Here is a 22,675-nt window from a genome sequence, read left to right on the forward strand (position 1 = left end):
AAGACAAGGGAACACCTCGTGGATCATAACTTACTGACAATCTGTCGTAAGCAATTCTAAGTAACAGGTAATGCTCCTCTCAACGATGCTATTTTTACAGAAGATGATTTTTTATCAGAATACGTTAAAGATCCTCTGCAAAATCTTGAACCGATTATAATAAACCTAGAGGAGGACGGCTCTATTTCAGTCATGGAAACAAAGAATTCTGAGTCAATCGAAGTTGCTCAGATGCCAACTGAGCAGATGCACGACACATTTTCTTCTTACCTCGAGTTGCAGAAAAATGGTGCATACAAGCAAATTACCTGAACTAGTTAGTTCTTACCTAAAAGCACCCCTAAAGAAAATCGTCCGTGGAAGTAAACCAGATAAATCCCGGATCAATATCGGTGTGTTAGTCAATACTAACACACCAGAGAAAAATGCATTAATATCAGTGTCATTGAAAAAAAAACATAAAAAAGGAATCTAAAAACAAAATTATACGGGATATATTAAGCCAAAACTTAAACTGAAAAGGGGATACAATTATTGATTCTGTCGATCTCGGTATCAGCCAAATGCCACAAAATATGCATCGAGAGATCTTAAGTACCTAATGAGTTAATGGTTACTTGTAGCATTTATAAAAGGTTGGGTACTGAACCTAGCATACCTAGTAAAATGTGATTGATACATGCCAGTAATACGTTCACAGGTCATGTATTGCTAAGAATCATAGAGAAAACATACCAAGGAGTGACGTGAAGGTTTTTTTGTTTGTAAAAAGTGTAATATTTGAAATAATAAATCGGACAAATCTGTTAGTAGTGAGTATCAATTAATATTTGCAGATGTACTTACAAAGACATCAAATTTGACTATGTTTGTCTCATTAAATAGTACTTATGTATAACAAAAATGTATTATTTTTATTGTCAATTTTAATAAAAATATTTTGAGTAATAAATATCGTTTTATATATAGGTTATTCCTAAGTTAAAAATGATTGATTTTGTGCTGTCCAGAGGAATAACACTGTCCAGATGAACATGACCCTATGTCCAAAGGAACATACATGGGCATGTTCCTCTGGACAATTTAGAGGTTTTTATAAAAGCGTCTATATCTCGCTTATTGAAAAACATTTACTGAAACAAAAAATAAAAAGTGATGTATCATTTATCTGAGCTCGAAATAATTTAATCTTTTTTTCTAATTTTTTTATAGTTTTTGAGAAAAAAAATCAGGAAAGCTTAAAACTGGAGATTGTCCAGAGGAACACAACTTGCCCCTAATATTATTTACGTTTCAAAAATTCACAAATATCTTGCAACGTGAAAATCGTCCTAATACCAGATGCATTAAAAGAGGCCCTTAATAGTATGTAGTTACATGATAAATAATAGCAGTTTCTTAGCTACTTATGTCTTATATAGTTGAGCAGTTTATTTCTCGTGTTCTTAACGTTTTAAGAAAGGCATTGGCATTCCTGAAACGAAACCTGTCCAATAAATTTTACGAAAATGTGAGACAGAATAATTATCTATTATTCCCAATTTCAATTTTAGTTTTGAGTTAATATTTTCCTCGTAACACCTCTATTTATGTTACATTCTCTGGCTAAACAAAACAAACAGATACGTATAAGGAAAAAAAATATGTCGGATACAGAAAATGGTTTTCTATGAATTGAACGACCACATCTAATCTTAGTAAAACGACTGCGCTTAATGTGGTGGTATTTTGGTAGGTACAACCAAGAAGGCATATAGAGGACAAATGTGAGACGTCTTTAGGCAGACTTAAACCTTCCATTTGTTGTCTCAATTGTGTTGTAAATTCATTCCCCACTTACCACATCTGGAAACATGCAATATTTGTTTTTACTCTGACATATACATCCACTCACCATTAGAGCAAGCATATCGTCAGCGCTGCGAGTTGAAATAAATCTCATTTCCAAGAAGCTACTCTAGAAGTATCCGCATTTTTCCGTTCTCCGACGCGCCAAACGGGGGTGTTAGGGGAGCGATTCAAACAGCAAATGCGAAACACCCGGGTGGTAGTATTCGGGGTCGGCCAAACTCCGAAAAAAACATTTTTAATTTTATAATTTAAAAATATAGTATGTTATTCAAATACCTACCTCATGGCGGAAAAGGTTGGCTGCGGTGTAATTCCCTTTCTTACCGTTAAATATATTCATTTATAATTGTTTCCTTGCTCCATGTTTCCAATTTTCTTCGACTTCTGTCATATTTCCAATAAAAAATTGTTTCTTATGTGGAGGGCGGCAATTTTGGGCTGGCACCCGGGCGGCAGCTACCCTTTGCGCGTGCCTGATTTCGTTTATTTACTGTCCTTGTAATGTGACATCCCTGAGCCTCGCATGAACTGCATACGACCACAGGACGTAACTAAGTGTTAAAATTGTTAATAAGTTCGTCAGCTGAATACAGAACTATTCTAACTTACATTTGAAATTTTTGAGGAGAGAGTTTTTTGAAACAACTTACTGAAATTATTTATTATCTTTACGGATAAATAGATGCATCATATTTTAGTAGGATTATTGTTGAAAAAAATGGTGCATACACTATTCCATATAAATAGTAAATAACTGAAGTAGGCTGTTTCAAAAAACTCTTCTGAAAATATTTCAAATGAGGCGTCTAATTACAAAAAGCAAACAACGTTTTCATGTTTCAAGCTTCAATTCAAGCACATATTTCCGTGGCACTGTCATGAGTTTACCAGATCATGGGAGACGCCCTTTTCAATATTGAACGTTCTCTTATTGGTTGACTTAAACACGCGCGAAATCAACCAAGTTTTAAATAATATGAAACACGAACTTGGCGCTTTTTGTAATAAATCGAGACTTAAAATATTTTTTTTCGTAGGGTTATTTCGCATTTTGGAATTTATAGATCGATACATATTATGTAAAATTATACAAAGAATACGTGCGTATTTTTTTCTCGATTTTGACCAAATGTGGACTTATCGCTTTTTGGAATTAGACGCCTCAAATGTGAGTTCAAATAGTTCTGCATTCAGCTGACGCGTTGAAGTCAACCCAATCGCTAACTAGAAGCCTGCTGAGACAATTAAGTTAATTGATGGTATATTTAACTCGTTGGCACAATTATCTTGAGTTTACCAGAAGCTGTTTTACAGAAATAGCTATATTATGACAATACTGGTTTAAATCAGACGAATACCTATTAACTCGTCGAGCTTCATTCTCTCGATCTGGCTTACCTACTCTAAGTGTGCAACTTACACGACGTCGATAGGTCACTTGTCTTGTCAATCCACTCAATTTTTGGCAGCATCATGCCATGATAGTTTTTATCACTGATCACCATTGTTAACTTCCCATGTGCGCTGTCATCAGTTGGAAAGATGTACTTTTGTGTAATAATTTTGTAAATGGCTCGATTTACATTCTTTTTTTAATTATTTAGATCAATTTGAGAGCAAATTTATAGCTAATGTGACATACCTATGTTTATTTTATATAATTTTATGTTATTTTTAAAAATCCCGTATCGATCGTATTTGAGGAATCCTACCCTAAAACATTTTTTTCTAAGATGTTTTTCAAAATTGTATACTTACTATGTTCTATACAATATTCTAATGTTATGTACAAAAACAAAACTTGTGATAAACTAAATTCTTTAACTAGCTCTTAATTATCTTGTTAAATAACACACTCAAGAAAAAGGACCGCTTATTGGAACGCCGTTGGTTTATTTCTATACACTTTAACTACTTACATTAATAAATTATATAATCGTTTCTCGTTGTTTTTATTTTACCAAATGTCAATCTGGCGTTTAATCGTTTGTTTACGTAAGGAATTGCAAATGGCCGACAATAATAAATTCGCTGCCTAGGCAACGGAACAATTCTAAACTATAATATTATACTGTATAATCGTCACGATTGCAGTATCATACTGTGGCGTAAATGTGGTACGTTCGGCTGATAACCGAACAATCGGTGGTTCGAATCCAATCGAGTGCGTTTTTTTTCGTGTGAAAAAATAAATTATGTGTTACATGTCACACGCCAAAAATACACTCTGATCTGATTTCCCAAACGCGCCAAAAGAAGTATAACTTCAAAAATATTATTGTTGTACATCATTGGGAAAACTTTTCAAAAAGATTGGAGATTTGAATCGCATAGAAAATTGATTTTTTTATTATATTTTATACAGAAGCTACGTAAGATTTCTTTTTACGTAGAATACGTTTTTTTAAATCAGTTCAATATAGGTAGACCCGGTCCAAAACTGAGAAACAAGGACAGTCTCAGTGGTGCCCGAAAGACTTAAAAATAGCCTACATGGTATACGAAATTAGTAGGTATCATTTTTTAACAACTTCTCAACAAAAATATTATCGTATAGTAAAAATTGATAACCCGTTGGAAAGTCAAATTTCCAGAGTTATCAACAGGATACAGCAAGCAACATTCGGGGCGCGCGGAGGGGGAGAGGGAGAGATAAACCCGAATTGCATCAAGACGTATTTTCTGTTCAAACATACGCATGATCCTTGAAAGAAAGGCTAAAAGACTGAAATATTAATATACTTAAACTAATAATAATGAACGGGTTGTGTTAAAAATAGTTGAAACGTTTTCCAAAATACAGTACTTATTATTTTCTGAGATAACATGCCGGCCATCACACATAATGCTCGGCGGTGTATTATTTAAAGGTTAATGACAAAATGAGTTTTCACTTATCAACTGTAATCTTCTGCAAATGACATGAACATTAAACGGTCATACCCGGCCTGCCGTTCTACCGGGTGTTCATTATCTCTCAGTACCATCAAACTGAGAATCGATTAAGGTAACACCACTGTGATCTAGGTATTGTGATCCCACTCAATTTTAATCCCGATACATTTCTGGAATTGCTAAAAACCGTTTGACACTTTGTCTGAATATTTTTTTGGTATTAATATTTTTAAATCATTTATAATGTGATTATTTATCAGTGAAGAAATTTTCCCGTAATCCCGTAATCCCAGTAATCCCGAGAAAATAAATACGCAATATGAAAACTTATTTTCGAAAAATCTTAACAATTGTCAAGCTAGAATCCATATTATTAGGTATTGTCTGCTAAATTTTACATAAAGACAAAAATTAATTCCTACGGTGTCATAAAATATTAATATTAGATGTTATTTTTTCATATTATGTCTTTCTAACGGAGGTTCAGAGTCATGAAAATGTGTCTGTAGTGCATAACGTTAAAAGTCCACAAAAAAACCAAATAGTAAGAAAGCAAAATATTACAGTGAAGTGAATATGTCAATAAATCCCTGCAGACCGAGAATGAATATGTATAAAATCGCATTCCAAGTGTCTAACTCAGCGTTCGAAATGGGCAATTTTACGAACCGGAGCGCTCGATAATTTTCCGAAAATATTAAAATATTTATGTAAGATTATATAAAAAGAGTGTATGTACTTAGTAGATTTTTTTGTTATATACCTACCAAGATTAAACGGTTTTCTGGAACAGTTTTGTGGCATGCAAGATTTGGGCATAATGTTGTCGGCAAGGTAGATGAAAATTGAGTTAAGTTTTCAGTTTCGTATAAACTTAAAAAAATATATTTAAATATTCACGAATCCTAATGCAATTTTTCATTTTTCCACGAGACGGAGCGATAATCTCGAGGAATTCACGAACAGGAGCTGCGCTCCGGTGCGTTCCTGTCCATTTCGAGCGCTGGTTTAACTATAATAATGTCAATAATTTTGATATAGAGACAGTGCTATCGGACATTGCACCATTGTATGGTTTGTCTGAAGGAAAACTGTGGAAGTGCAGAGTCGACTATATTATGCTCTCGAGATTATTCAAGTGGTTATGTTAGAATTAATTGCTGGCGCCAATTTATACAAAAAAGTCATCGATTACAAATTACCTACATGACATTTTTGTCGTGGGTTTTACAAAAAGCCCACGAAAACAAAAGTAATCATAATATATTGCTATACTTAGCGGCCACCCAGTGAATATTTTTTAAACAAAAATGTAGACCGTCATAAATCATTTATTTGATATCTGGAGCGCATCAATTCTGGAAATTATTATAATCTGTACTTAACCTATTGTCGCTTGCTCGTCATTTTGTTACTCTGCCGCTTTCAAGTAGGCCACAGTTTCAAATCAATTCATTATACTTAATCATAACATAGAAAAACGGTACGTTCAGGTTTCAGATATTCGGTTTTATTTTTATGCCCACTTTGCCACGTATTTTTATGCAATATGTTATGAAGAACGCCTCGAAGAATGACTGAGTAAGAAGAACCATGATTTCTCGGTCAATAGGATTTCTTATTCTTCTTCTTCAACCATGTCTGCCTCTTACCTGGATCAAATGGACACCACAAGGCACCTTTAAGAATCCATGTCGCTCGTCATGCCAGCATCCCGTAGCTCTGCCGTTACACTCCGTCGCTATAGATTGGTTTGTCGAATATCCGTTTTTATCAAAATCGACCTTTTAATGCAGCATGATTTCTTGTATCTAAATGGACCAGAACCATACTTTTATTTAAATTGCTTTGTAATGAAAACAGCATTCATATGCTGTAAAAACAACAATTTAAATACCTTCATGTATTTAAATATAAAATAGTCAAATTTGTTTTTCGTCTCCTGAACATTTGACATTTGGTCTATTCGACAAACCAATCCTACAGCGACGACTCTATAAACATTATTTAGCGGCTTTCCATGTTATCTTCTTCCATCCGCAGCACGTGGTCGAGTCAGGTCTCACGTTCTATCACTCAGCGAGATGAGTGACTGCGTGGTTCGCTCTTATCTCCTAAAGTTATAACAGCGCACACCAAGTTTACGTCGCAAACATCTGTTTTCGAAGCTCAGTATAGGTTTCTCTGAGCCTTCGTAAGGCCATGATTCGCAGGCATCCAATACGCGGCAACCGAGTACATTAATTGTGAGTACCAGACAGTCCGCATCGAGTCGAATATTGCTCCAGCCATTCCCATTCGGATAGCGAGCTCGCAATGTAAAATGCCTTCTATCGTGGTGTACCCCAGCAGCCCTATGTTCTAACTAGTGATATCAAGTCACCCGACGACATGACGTAATTGTGACGTCAGCCAATACACGCTCGAGGCAAGCCGCCCAACACACACTCCTCACCATAGATATTACGCTGAAACACCTATTTGTGTATGGGGACAATGAATAACGCCAGCATTTGACTAGCGTTATTTTCTCGAATGCTATTATCACTCCGGTAGTACGTCACAATGATGTCATATGACGTCATGTCGACCGGGCGACTACAACTCGTAAGTTCTAACATAAGGCCCCAGGTATTTGAAGCTGTCGACACTTTCGATGTTTTTCCCGTTGCTAATTAGGGAGAAATCTGTATCACGACAGGTGCTATTACACAGAGCGTTGGTTTTCTTCGTTGTTGATTTTCAAACTAACGCGAGATGAATTGTAATGCAGCCTGTCTATTGTTCCTTGAATGTACTCAGTTGAGTTGTCGAATAGGAAAGCGTCATGTGCGTATTCCAGGTCGTACAGCTTCACAATGGGGGTGACAGGTATGCCTCGGTCAGGTATTGACTTTCGTAGTATGAAGTCAAAGATAATAAAGAATACCTAGGTATATACAGATAATAACAAAGTGCCATTGCACGCATTAGGCCAACGCTTCTCAAACTGTTGGACACAAACTACTACGGGAGTTTAATATTTTCCCAGAGAGCATTATTGCCCATATTTTTTGAAGTTATACTTCTTTAGGCGCGTTTGGAAAATCAGATCAGAGTGTATATTTGGCGTGTGACATGTAACACATAATTTATTTTTTCACACAAAAAAACACACTCAACATGGATTCGAACCAACGATTGTTCGGTTATCAGCCGAACGCACAACCATTACGTCACAGAATGATACTGCAATCGTGACGATTATACAGTAGGTATATAGTTTAGAATTGTTCCGTTGCTAGGCAGCGAATTTATTATTATCGGCCATTTGCAATTCCTTACGTAAACAAACTATTAAACGTCATAGTGGCAGTTGTTACTTTAAAAATATAAACAATGATAAATAATTATATACTTTAGTAATATAAGTTAAAGTGTATGGAAATAAACCAACGGTGTTCCAATAAGCGGTCCTTTTTTTGAGTGTGTCATTTACGCCAAATAAGTATAACTTCTAACGCGCGTACATAAGTACACACACCGACTTTTTTTTTCAATTCGCACATTTAAATAATATCTTACAATGTCTGTAGTTGTGCAGTTAGCAAAAAATCGGTGTGTGTACTTATGTACGCGCGTTAGAAGTTATACTTCTTTGGCGTAACAAAACAAAATAAGCCGTTAATATACCTAATGATTCTCCTTGATTTACCGCCCTTCGGGTAACTGCCGTCCCCAAGCGACGCTCAATTTGCCTACCCCCACGGGACGTCACGGCGTACATACATAAATAAATATATTTTAGAATTACTGTATTTTAATATAAAATTGTGACTGCATAAATTGTGCATTTTCTTTAGATTGGACGACATCACATAACTTTACTACTGTCACAAACATTATTGTCGTCTTTGAATATTCATGCATAGTTTTTTTTTCTATTTCCAGGATTGCTAATGAGGTCAGACGATGGCAACATGTACACGACTCTGGAGCCAACGTTCAGCAGCAATCCCAACGTCTACTTCCAGAGAAATGACGGAGTCCATCCGGGCATGATGTACTGATTAATTTTATGGATTACTTTTAGCGCCCGCATATTTTATAATATAGGTATTCCTAATATATTGTCATTTGACAGGAGATATTAATTATTATCTCTGGCCAATGAGTTGAAAAATCTGTGTGTCTAAAAAACTAGTATTTTAATATAAAGTAAATGACTTAATAGTAAAAATTCCTCCATTCTTTATTACAGTATAACGTGCACCTACCCGTAGGTACCTATCTACCTAAATAATTTAAATTCTGTCTCAACTAGTCGTAAGAAACATGTAGGTACCTATATCTTGAAGAAAACAAATGAATTTATAGTAAAACCAAAATACTGAAACTTTTTTAGCTTTCATCTGAGGACATAATATGATGAAATTTTAGGGTTTTGTGTGGCTTTGTCCCAGAATGCATATTAGGAGTTGTCCATATATGATTTCGAAGAGGTCTAATATAATTTGGTAATAATATAAACCATTTTTTTTTTTTTTGATAATATAATATTCCGTAAACATAATACTAAAATCGATCATTTTCAATGAACAGGGGTGATGTAATTTAAATTGAGTGGTAAATGATTTTTGTGACGAACAGTAATGAAGAAGTGGTGAAAAATTCCGAAAACTGTGTGACATCATTTATAACCCCCCATGTTGAATGATCTATTATTATAGTTAGATTTACATACCATTTTTTTTTCCAAACCAGGACAAAATTAAATTAAAAAAACTAAAAAAATAAAAATTATTTATTGAATGAAAAACACAAAATTGAAAATGGAAACAATTATTATGAATTGTCTAAATCAGATATTAGACATATCAAAATAAGGATTGATATATTTTGATGAAATCAATCAAAAATTTTGACATAATAATAACAAAAAATGCACACACATGATAATAATAATAATTATGATGTGACGCCATCTATAAAAGGTAAACTGGCTTCATAATACAATAGATGGCATTTTAGAACTCAAATTATTGATATCTTGCGTGGAGATCAGAAAATAGATACTATAACATTATAAACCGGAACTAAATGACAAACCATCTGGGACTTTGTGACCCATTATCAAACCGGGACATAATATTATGGTAAGCTAGGTAAACTTATAGGTATATTTATAGGTGTACATACCTAATAAAATTAATTTCATTCATGAAATATACATTTAGGTTGGTACTTGTGATAAAATTCAATACCTTCAAAAATTTGTTGACTTGCCATTACTGAGGATGTCTATGACAAATTTGCATTGTTTTAGGCGAACATCGTATATCCAGTGGGAAAATAAATACCTATTTAATAAATGTTTGGATCGCACCATGCATTATATCGAGTGCAATGTCTTCGTGGAATTAAGATAATGATTATTACAACGTTTTTATTAGCTCGTATTCTTATTTGTCCGGTGGTTGTTTATCCGGTGCAAATCTTGCAATCGATTTTTAACTAACTTACCGACTAGCTAGACATTTGAAACTTTTAGAATATATCAGAACACGATGCCAATGCATTCTTTTAATACTTTTAGCCATCTTTAAGTAGAATTGAATTCATTTTCAGTTAATTCTGTTTTGTATGAAAAGTTTAATCCAATCCACTATTATTGGTTGCTAACTGTGTCGTCCTAGCAACTAAATTATTAATATATACGTGCGTTACTATGGAAATCAAAATGAGTGTCAAAATGACTATATTTGTTTATTTTTTTTTTTATTTACATCAAGTACAAGTTTGAGCATATTGAGCATAATAATTCAACAGAAAATTTAAAAACGTTGTACATAAAAAGTTCTTTTTATCTTGTAATTATTTATAATAATTAGCTTACATTTTTTGCCTTTAGCCCAATGACATTTTGTTCAAAAGTTTTTCAATTTTGTGGAGGTACTTACTTACCTATATTTTATCTATTTTTTTTTCAACAATTTCTTATGTAATTTGAAGGGTTTACTCGCAATTGCATATTTTGTTTTTGTGATGCTGTTGGCCTGTTAATCGGGGGGCTAATAATTGTGATTAAGTGCAAGTATTTCTATATAATAAATTAATGAGTCATTTTCAAAAAAATGTACCATTCTTGATGCCATGGCTTCTCTATTCTATTGTTCAAATTTATGATGTTTATTTTCCTTGAAAAAAAACCTAATATGTACCCTGGTAACCTTTATAATTTTTAAATTTTAAAAGCTTGTCAACATTATATAAAAAATACTAGGAACTTATACATCTAAAAGTTGCTTGTGTGTTGTAAATATTTATTGTATCTAAATTTAAGTCTCAGTGTAGGTTAGATTAATTAATAAATACATAATAATTGTACTTATACCTACATATTTCAAGGACTTTACTATGTTTAAGTAGGTAACTCTTCCCGATGAGAAGTTTCTCCCATTTATTATTATTTAATAAATAGACAGAAAAACAGAATACTAACTTAATACTTACCACAAATCAATATTAAATTATTAATTCTAAAACGGAAAGTCTATAATTTTATTTATTATACACACATACTAATTACAATGATAGGTAAATGTCACTATGTGTGAAAGACATAATCGAACTTTTAAACCAATAAAAGATTAATTTTACACACAAAACTTATAAGAATAGTAGAAACCATAGCCGTTAAATAAAACCTCGTTCTATCGAGAGGGAGCCTAAATATAATAAGAAAGACGAGTCGATAAAAGGTTACATAATTATTAAGGTTAAGTTATTAAAAGTGATTTCACATTGCAGATGCATTTGCGGGAAACATTACACTTTTGTAATCTGAGATTTATTTTAAAGATGAAATAAACACAGCAATTACAAACTTTTAGTTTTGTTACAAAGATTTTACAGAGCGGTCTCTCATTATTTAGATGATACCGAGACTGGCTCCCGGCGAGAGATGAGATTAAATCCCTCAGGAGTGACACATACATAGAATTGACATAAGATAAATAATAGTATTTATGAAATTCCGTCTGAAGGTCCATATTCAATATTAAGACACCGATTAAAAATGAATTTCCATATAAAATTTTGAATTATAGTGAATATTTCTTTCAGTTTACTATTTAGTAGTCGGAAACCCCTATAAAAAACCCTCCGACCACTCTGCAGGTCACGACCCATAGGTGTGGCAGCAGCTGAGGCTAATATTTCCCTCCAGATATCAATACACGCCCTAACAAGCCCTTCTGACCATTCTTTTTATACCTGTGGACTCGAGCTATGTCACGCCGAGCGTCTTGTGATTCTGAGCTTTAATAATTGGACACAGTGATGAACAACACAGAGTTGAGGGATATTGTAACAATGTGCGAAATAAAGGGACACTCGGTATTAACTGACTACACATACGCGCAAGTCCCATACGTTACACGGCCTAACTAACCGGTATCTTTATCATATTCTCGTCTCGAATAAAATATAATGACATATATAATATAATGTCTCGAGCAGGGAACTCAGAAATAATGGGAACTGAAATACCTAACGGGTAAGGCAATAGCAGGTAACCAACTCGAGTAAGGAAGAATCCAGGTTAAACTTACACACGTGTCAAGAATACATTATACGTCGAATACTGAAAACTGCTCTCGTTTATGCATTTACGCTCATTTAATGTTGGTGTATTACACACACTATTGCACGCGCATAATGCGTGCTTCATTTTCGTAGGACACTCACACATTCAAAACCCTGCATCAAGATGCGGCGTATTGGATATAGCATATCGGTATTCTATTTATTGATCTTTTCTGTGGTCTCGAGTATAGGTATTATAATAATTTATGAGGCGGTTCATGCTTTCGATAGTCGCTCATTAAAAATACATTTGCCGTGATCTCTGTAACTACGGTCTCATTAAGTTTAGAACCACATGTTAGATAATAAACGTTATTGCAAAGAAAACTCGGTCGACTGAGTAATTTGTATTTTTAACAAATATATTTTTTATATATAACTCCGCGACTAACAAATAGATAGTATATTTTTCTGGCAAGAGATTCATGCGCTGTGTGACTAGTTTTTCTAAATTATCAATGAAATATCTTCACGATTATTTCATAAAATATCATAATACAATAAATCACAACACACCTCACTCTCAGTTGACAAAATCTTTCATTCTTGAAAATTCGTCTGTAAATCGAATACAAAAAGTTTGATTCGCCGTTTTCGCATTTGAAAAAATCAGTCAATAATTTTTTTATTCAGTATATGGGAATTTGTAGGATGATTTCTCAATTCCATATAACGAATGTTCATTAAGCGAGAGTTAAATATGTATACCTAACAGAAAAGACGGTCAACATAACGCACCGTGAGTGTAAAACCAAGGTATCTGCAAAAGACATATTTTGGATATATTAGGGTTTGAAGTCTTCGTTTTGTTAGGAGAAATAGAGTTTCTAAAAAAAAACCATAATATTTGGTTTATACAATTTTATTCTACATTATATTGCATGTTCTTTCAGTTACTTCACTTTTACATTATCAAATTCACGACTTTTGCAGTTGTTTTGCATTTAATCTCGAAATTGAAAGATTTGCAGATGCCTTGGTTTTACACTCACTGTGCGATAATATTTAGCCAGACTGGCTTAAAAATTAATATGGAAAATGAAATATTCAAGTTATTTTATCGCATTAATGACAATCTCTGAAACTAATATTTAATTTAATAATTCGTAAGACTATTTTTGTAAGAATACAATTTGTAAAAAAAATGTAAATAATATATAAGATTTTTCAATGAATGGCAATATTGTTTTATTACCCATGTACTACTGAATTCTATCCTCCAATCACCTTTTCATAATAATTATCCATAAAATATTACAGAAACTGAAGAAAATTTGGAATGTGTAACACTGCTCACTCTTGATAATTTTAAGACATAAAAAGTTTTTGTCTTACCACCGAGTAATAACTGCTAATAAAATTATTGAAATAAACTTGTAACTTAGAACAATATAAAATGTGGTCCGCTTCTTTCTAAAAGATGCTTTCTGGAACCAGTTTTCATATTACCTTAATATCAGTCATAAACGTGAACACTACAAAATTTAATTGAAGAAATCAAAATAGGAGACGCCTATCTTTTTCATACCTAAACATAAATACAACAGATTTTTCAATACGGAATTCAACGTTGCCTCTGAAGTTTGTGCACGCAGACTTGTTAAAAAATTTATCCGCCCAAATGTTTCCAAACTCAGCACACGGCAGATTTTGTACAAAGTAGTATGCGACACCAGATTTTTGGTTTGCGTAAATAGACAAACAAATCGCCCACAGTCGAGCGGCTACTCGTCTGGCTTATAATTTGAATCCCGGGTCTGACAAAAATTCACATGCTGTTTCCCAATGTGTCTGAATCCAGAGCATGGACCTAATAGGTTGATCATGTGACTAACATCTATTTCTCGTAAAACAAAAATTGGTAAAGAAACCTCACCAAATCCATTGCAGAGCCAATTAAAAACGCATACATATTATGTATTTTAATCCACAAAAAGCATATCCACCCCCACCAGAAGAACGTATTCATCGTAATTCATTTGTCAAAACACACTATTATAGCAATGATACATCGAGAGGGTGGCAGTAATAGGCAATTCTGCCCAATCGTTAGTTTAATTACCTACATAATGATTTAAATTTTAAACAAACACAATCTGCACAAAATATTTTGTTTCAATTTCCAACTCTTTGAACAGTATTATTGAGAGTATGAAGGATAGTGAAACTAATGTACTAACATAATTTTTTTGTCTAATTAAATCAGTCAATGTTGTGTTTTCGATGTCAATTCCAATATACAATCAATAAGTTTATTGAACATACATAATTCTGAAAACACTCATGAGAAAACATAGCCAATAGAAAAAATCTTTTTCGAAAAAAGTAAGACACCCGGCAGGAATTGAACCTGCGTCTCTTGGGTATCGCGCCCTGTGTATTACCACTATGCTACGACTGCCATGCTTAATTGCGACAAACTTTAACTATTGGCTTTAATTAATACCCGCTCATTAGTGCTCTCAGAAGTGTTTTCAGAATTATGTATGTGTAATAATTAGAATGGTACATTCTTAAATCTTGTGAATTATTCGTTGAATAAAAAAAATAGTTAATTGAAAATAAGTTTATTACTTAATCTGTTTCCTATTTGTCGATATGGTACTAGGGCTAGGGTCAGTTAGTAGAAAACCCACGGTAATCTCGATCCGATCCTTCTGTCTGGGAGACAGCTCTCCTCGTTCCCTGTAACCTTTGGCCTGACACACGGCCAAATACCAGTTGTTTATTTAGACGATAACACCCACAAAAATAAAACAAACTGTACCTTAAAAAATCTCGTTTATTGAAAAAACACAATAAATATAGTAGTTTTTGATGAACAAGTGGGGCCACATCAGTGTGCCATGTTGGATGTTAACGATTGATGGGAACTCATTGCGTTCCGGTGGACAAGAGAGCGAGAAGTCCAGCGGCGGCCGAGACTGACACGACGTAGTTGACGGCAGGCGAGAAGGAACGCAGGAAGTAGAAGCTCCACAGGATTACAAGCGCCAGGAAGATGGCATTGTTGTAGAAGATGGAGAAAGTGGTCGCTTCGTAGTCTGCTACTTCGTTCTTCTTCCACAGAATTCTAAAATAATTAACAATATGCCAATCAATTTAATGTCACTCAGTAGAAACAAAGATTTCTTTATCTACATAGATATCAGTGGCGAAGGCTCCATACTAAGCGATTATTTAAAGCCTACCTTCTAAGAAAACTATATCTTCAAGTATTTATTTCAAATTGCAATAAAAAAATATATATAAAATTTTAAAATATTAAGAGTCATCTATTGTGTGAATTTGAATGTAGACTATGTAAATTAGCCAAGTTTAGAATCAAACAAAAAATTACAAGCGAGTAACGACATCTGTTGTTTTTCTTTGAATGACGATTGTCGATTCTTGACTTCATAATCGAAAATTGTTTTCTATACCTTTTATGACTCATCTCTTCGAGCAAGTCTACAAATGTTATCACGTCTTGGAAGCGTTCGAGTGACCGCCTTCCAACTCTTTTTGCAAAGTTTATTGTCTATGCCTGCCGCTTTAAATAATAATAAATAAATAAGATGATTTAAAAAAATAATGTCTATTGGGTTCAATCAGATATAATTATTAATTGATTTTAAAAATAACAAATAATTGTATCTCGTGATAATTATTTAGATTAGTTCAGTCATAGACAAACATAATTTATATCGTTTTAATTCAGTCAGATTGTTGTTCAAAACATAGTGGTATAGTTTTATTTTGTGAGACAATTCTGTGATTTATTGTATTCTGAATGTGGATAGATTATCTTTTTTTGTACCCTAAGTCATTCGTCAGTGCTTCAAATACAAATTATTTGTAAAAATGTCTAGTTTTCCAACTGAAATTGGTTATTGCTGTAGTACAGATCAAATTTTAAAAATATCATTTTCAAGTTTGACGTTTATCCAAAAATCAGAAATTATCAAAGCTGGAAGATCAACCGTTCATTTAAATTTGCATACAGCAAAAAAAACTTATGTTAGACATTTCCACAACAATTTATATGACAAATATTCGTTTTTGACTGGCAGTTGTCAATTAAATAAACTATATTGTTGGCCATGTATGCTATTTGCCACAGATAAGTCTGCGTGGAATTATTCTGGTATAAGTGATTTAAATAATTTGACAAATTCAGTGGTAAAACATGTGACTACAGAAAAACATTTACATTCAATCGTAAATCTGGAATCTTTTGGTAAAACTAGAATCGAATTTGCCGTTGATAAACAACAAAAGGCAATTGCTAGAGTACACAATGAGAAAGTTGACAGAAACCTTAATATAATGCGTAGATTGATAGATACAACAATTTTTTTGGGTAAACAAGAATTATCTTTTCGAGCACACGATGAAAGTGAATCATCAAATAATCGTGGAAATTTCATAGAATCTCTTCAATTTTTATCATCTTACGATTCTGTAATTGAAGGACATTTTAATTCATTAAAATCTTCGTGCGCCTTTTCTGGATTATCAGGAGATTCAGAATGATTTAATTTCGTCAATATCATCCGTAATTATTTCAGAAATTAAGGCTGAAATTGCAGAAGCTAGTTTTGTTTCTATAATGATAGATGAAACACCAGATATTAGTCGCCGTGAACAGTTAACAACCATTTTGCGATACGTTTCAAATAATTCTGTAGAAGAACGATTTTTAGGTTATGTAGACGTAAGTTCAGAGAGAACTGCCATTGTTTTGAGTTCACATGTATTCTCCATATTAGAAAAGTTTAATTGTAGTGAAAAATTGGTAGCGCAAAGTTATAATGGGGCTGCAGTAATGTCTTCAGAATTAAACGGAGTTCAATCAAAAGTTCGAGAAAAATGTTCTATGGCCATATTTGTACCGTGCCATGCTCATATTTTAAATTTAGTTTTATCTAGATCCGTTGAAAATGTTGCGGAATGTAAAAAATTTTTTGGACACATTAATAAATTAGTGAGTTTTTTTAATACATCTACAAAGAGAAGTGCATTGCTCAATGAAATAATGGATCGCCGTCTTCCAAGTGTTGCATCGACCAGGTGGCACTACCACTCTTGTATACTTAATGTAATACATGACAATAGATCTGATTTCATAACGACATTCGAGACAATACAGAATAATTCTTCTAAATGGGATGAAGATTCTTTAACCTTTGCAGATGCTTATGATAGTAAATTTAAAGAATTTGAATTTAACTTTTACTTAGGAATATTCTCCGAAATCTATGCCCGAACGGATATTTTATTTAAAATTATTCAAAGTAGAACTGTAAACATTTCTTATTCCATTAAAAAAATTAACGAATTTAAAAAATGGTTAGAGACCGACTTCCAAAATAGTTTTAGTAATTTATATAATAAATATAAAAACCTCTGTGAACCACCAAAAAAACGTCGCAGAAATGAATTAAATGATGAGCAATATTTTAAAATCATTTTTAAGGAGGTTTGCGATAACATTTTAATGCAAATGAACGATAGATTTGTTTCATTTGAAAAATTAAATTTTTTAGAATTACTTGAACCGACGCTATTTAAATCGTTTAAACGAAAATTTCCAGATAAACTATTTGAATCCCTGAAAAACAGTTATTCTGGTATTTTTGATTCAAGTCAATTGAAAAACGAACTTAAAGTCATTTATTCTTTACCAGAATTTCAAGATTCAAATTTAAGAGAGTTGTTCGAATATTTTAAAAACAAAAAATGTCTAGTGGAAGCTTTCTCACAGACTTATAAACTAGTCAAATTATTTTTAACGCTACCGACCACGACAGCGACGGCAGAAAGGAGTTTTTCTACTCTAAAACGTGTCCACACATATTGTCGAAATACTCAAAATCAAACTAGATTATCGAATCTTTCAATTATAGCTATTGAAAAAGAATTATTAATTAAATTAAAACGTGGGCAAACATTTTATGATGATGTTTTAAAAAAATTTCTGCAGAAAAACAGACGAATTGACTTAGAGTACAAATGATCATATAGTAAGCCTTTATATTAATTACCTACTGAAATATCTTGAAGTGTTTTGAATGGCAAAATGACAACAACGGCTTTTTTCAAAGCCACCAATGATATATTTTTGGGCGTATGTTACGTGTATGAATGTTTATGAAAATACATAATTTAAACTCATCGCTCAATTTTATACCGTCGGTGAGCTATTGAAATTTCAACGATTCAGTGTGGCGTTGTCATTAGTGTGCACATATTATTATTCATCAGTACTAATATCGTAAGTATTATCTTCTTATTTCCTGTAAGTATACCTTACAAGTGTGCTATTTTTCTCTGATCTCTACAGCTTACCTCTTCCCAAAAGTCACCCTTCGCCACTGATAGATATAATACTAGACCGGTGGTCAGCAATCTATGGCATGCGGAAGGTATTTTGATGGCAATGCCTAGATTTTATGTATTTTAGTTTCGTCAGGGGAGTCGCCGGGTAGTTTCTTGACTTTGCAGTTTCTTTACTTTACAGTACATTCGCCACTACATAATCCCACTTCTAGTAACAGTAACAGGTGATAATTGACTTCTAAGGACTAACGATATGTGTTTACTACACTCGTGTTTTTTGTACCAATAATTAGCATTAAAATTTGTTTTAGGCTTTACAAGTCAATTAAGAGATATCAATGTCCAGTAAGTACCATCACAACTAGAAGACACACATTTCCATTAAACTTAATGTGAGTCGATAAAATTTTGCATCTTCAGCAAATTTACTTCCCGCAGGTAGGGTTTCGCCCTGACCATCTCTCTCGCTACCCACCACGGATGTCATCAGTGCAAATTGAACATCGGAGTGTACTTTGATATTTCAAGGGTTGTGTATAGCAAATAAATTTTAATCAAAAAATTGTTACAATGACTGCCTTCGAATGTGTGTTTCAATTTCGCAACCGATTAAATGAAATGCATTTTGTTTTTTTTTTTAAATCTGTTTGATCCAGTGCAATGACCCAATGGTTTAGGCTAATGGCCAACAACCATTCCTCGTAAAACAAATTCGTCAATATAACCTCCTCTCAGTGTAGGTCATACGCTTAAGAACGAAAATGGTAATTAAGTTTTTTAAACAATATTAGAGTGATGAAATACATAACAATTAATAATCCCAGCAAAATGAAATTAAATGAGCATGATATCACCATGACGTGTCAATTCAAAAAGGACACTCGCCAGGCATACATAACATCGGAGGGGCCGCGGCTGAAGAAAAATATGAGAATTAGGCAGTGAAAATGTATTACTAACCTCTCATCTTTTTCCTTCCTGCTCATTTTTCTATCCTCAGCGAGTTTCTTGCTCATTTCTCTGTTAACGGCATCTTCTCGTTTGATGGCCACCTTGTGCTTGAGGGTGAACTTGGTATTCCTGTATGCCATCGCCATGAGGTAAGTGCTACCACACGTCACCAGGACGAACCACGCCAGTGATGAGAAGACGTCCATCATGTGTACTCTCCAGAAGAGCCCTGAAATTGTCAAATTCCAATAATAAAATTATGTACATAGGTATACCTCTTGAAGACTTGAAAATGTGCATATTGACGAGCATGATTATTTTGCGATAATACCTGAAATCGGAATTCTCATATATTAACTCAACAGTTACATATGTAAGAAATATACATGCATATACATACATATGTAAGACATATACAAGAAGTACAGCTTACTGTCAGTTACTTTGGCAGACGGAAGAAATAAACATTTCGTTATTAAATTGAAATCAGGGAAATTTTGGGAAACTGAATTAATTCTGTTACTGTCCTCACAGTGAATGTTCACAGAACACTTTATGTACCATATTATAATATAACAATGATGTAAATGTCAGATTATAGACTGATAATTTGTCTGATAGATTGAAGTGTTCCTTTACTTGTCACAGTCATAATGACTAAATTACGGTCTTATGAACTCAGAGATTTTATTTAACTAATACACCCAATGATTCTGATTATATTTGGATCATCATAACGCTGGCAAATCAATTGGCTTATAAAATACATTGGTGTTGATAGGTTGAAAAATTTCTAAGTAGACCAAAATTGTGTCTATAAATTTGTAAGTATGCAGTTCGCCGTATCACACTTCACCGTGAAATGTTGTATCGGAAATATATGGTCGTATAGTACAGAGATAAAATTCATGTCTAAATAAAACACGGTTCTTGTCAGTTTATACTTTACAGGAAGCCAGCGGCAAACAAATTTTGAAAATAGGATGATTTGTTAGATTAGGTTTTCATTCGTGAATTCTGCTAAAATCGATTATGAAAGTACGATTATTTGTTAGGTTAGGTTTTCATTCTTGAATTCGTGAATTTTGCCAAAATCGGTTATGAAAATGCGTCACAAACAATGCGTATTTTTTTCATCTCGGTGCTATAGAGATGACTGTAGTATACGGTCATCTCTTTCGGATAAGAAAGCTCGCGGCGAACTGTGCTACGGTGAAATGCAATACGTACAATTTACATGTAAACGACTAAACATCTTTTGTTCTCTCCCGGATATTGTTATTTAAGATGTCACCACAAAATATTGAAGATTGTTTTTGTACAAGTAACAAGTTACTGGTTGTGTTTAATATATTTAAATTTCATATTATTATTGTATATTGTTCAAGTACATATTTAAAACAAACACAAACGTATCAAAACAAATTCAGAGAGACATTTGTACAATGCCAATGGTCGGCAGGGATGGAACTGTTCCAATTGAATTATGAATATTAGTAATTTTTCATTTGCAATGTCCATACATCGACTGACTTATTTCGATAACTCTAATAACGAATGTAGTTACGGAGATGTGGCCTAATATAATATCTAATAATCATATTGGTTGTTTATAATCATCAATATTGGCCCTACAATCCGGTATGAATTTTGACAGCATTTTATAAGTACCTACAATAGTATTGATGTAACGCAATCCAGTATAAATCCACCATGTTCAATCAACAATTAATATGAATTGTTTCTTGGCTCCATTGCCTGTTACATTAATTGGTGCTTTTTAATGGTGCTCCGCCGTCTTTATCTGTCAGTCGCCATTTTGGAATTCAGCTATCTTTTTGTCATCGAATTATAGTACGCGGTCCAAGACATTATAGTATTTCGACAAAAATTATAGGAAGTTTTGAAAATGTAAGTTTTTAGTTTGTCACATTAACATAACGGAGAATTCGAGAAAATCCGACGCCCTGCTTTATTTAAACACCTCTTATGATCGAAAAATGCTAACGCCGGCCGCCGTCATTAACTGTCACGTTAGTTTTTTAGAGTATACAATGCAAGACTACGTCCATAGACTAATATCGCACACTGAGATCTTATATTATATAGATTATACTTACTACATTCCTCGCTTCACGTTATTACGATTTGCTGTGACTGAAGCACGAACATTTTACGGAACTTTAAACATCGACAATATAGACAACTTTTAAAAGCAATGGGGAATATTCGCACAACCGGCGAATTTAATTAAGAAAATTGTGGTAATTTTGACATAATATGTACTATACTTTTTAATAGTACGCGGACGAAAATGTTACTTTTTTAATGTGTACCAAAATGTACTATAATTATAGTTCGGTTGGCAACATTGCGCTCACTGACAGATGACAGCGAGCGACGGCGGAGAACCAGTAAAAAGACGAGTAGATTTATTCATGAGATATTTGACAGTTTTTGTAGAAACTATTGAATCAGTATGTAGATAAGTGATAATATCTTAGAAAAACAATAGATTGTGTTAAAATGAGATAGATAAATCAAAGCAAAACTCAAAAGAAAACTAGAAAAATTTCAATCTACTATGTACACTTTCTCATGCTGGAGAGTAAATATGTAGGTTATAAATTATAATGCTGGTAAGCGCTTGTATAAAACAATATCTCTGGCAAGTATGTGATTAAATTCTCATAAATTAATGAATGTTTGATTTATGCTGTTAATTTAGTATTACATATATTAATAAGTAATATTCGTATACTTACAGATTGGAATAGCAGATACAATAAAAGCATTTCCATAAAATAAAGCTGACGATTTTGTAGACACATTTCTGCTGAAGTCTTGCAATAGGAGCTCTTCCTCCTTGGTAAAAGCCTTATTCACTGTTTTTGAGGTCATCTTTAATTTATAATAATTTTGTACTTGTAACTATAACAGATAAATCCACCGAATTGACTCCGACCACAGCTGACCTAAGAGCACAAAATATAAAAGTAACTCAACACCGAATCCAACTTTCGCCACGAAT

At 33.3% G+C, this 22,675-nt stretch overlaps 2 protein-coding genes across 3 annotated transcripts in view; one reads left to right on the plus strand and one right to left on the minus strand.

The window, feature by feature from the left end:
* Positions 1-9,539, plus strand: part of LOC147073660 (uncharacterized) — a 34,327-nt gene extending 24,788 nt beyond the window's left edge. For both annotated transcript variants that reach the window (XM_085944209.1, XM_085944210.1), the window contains one exon: positions 8,677-9,539. In XM_085944209.1, coding sequence (XP_085800335.1) covers positions 8,677-8,795 — 119 coding nt within the window. In that variant the 3' untranslated portion in view covers positions 8,796-9,539. The remainder of the gene's footprint in view (positions 1-8,676) is intronic.
* Positions 9,540-15,136: 5,597 nt separating this feature from the next.
* On the minus strand, positions 15,137-22,675 carry LOC147073661 (translocon-associated protein subunit gamma). The gene is made up of 3 exons (XM_085944211.1): positions 22,410-22,675; positions 19,654-19,873; positions 15,137-15,445 (listed from the first exon to the last, which is right to left on the minus strand). Exons 1-3 carry the CDS (start codon positions 22,543-22,545, stop codon positions 15,247-15,249), a joined length of 555 nt encoding a protein of 184 aa, XP_085800337.1. The 5' UTR covers positions 22,546-22,675; the 3' UTR covers positions 15,137-15,246.

The sequence above is a fragment of the Rhyacophila brunnea genome, unplaced genomic scaffold (genome assembly GCF_057557595.1).
Source record: "Rhyacophila brunnea isolate RB1 unplaced genomic scaffold, BYU_Rbru_1.0 scaffold_17, whole genome shotgun sequence".
In the NCBI taxonomy this organism is placed as follows: Eukaryota; Metazoa; Arthropoda; class Insecta; order Trichoptera; family Rhyacophilidae; genus Rhyacophila; species Rhyacophila brunnea.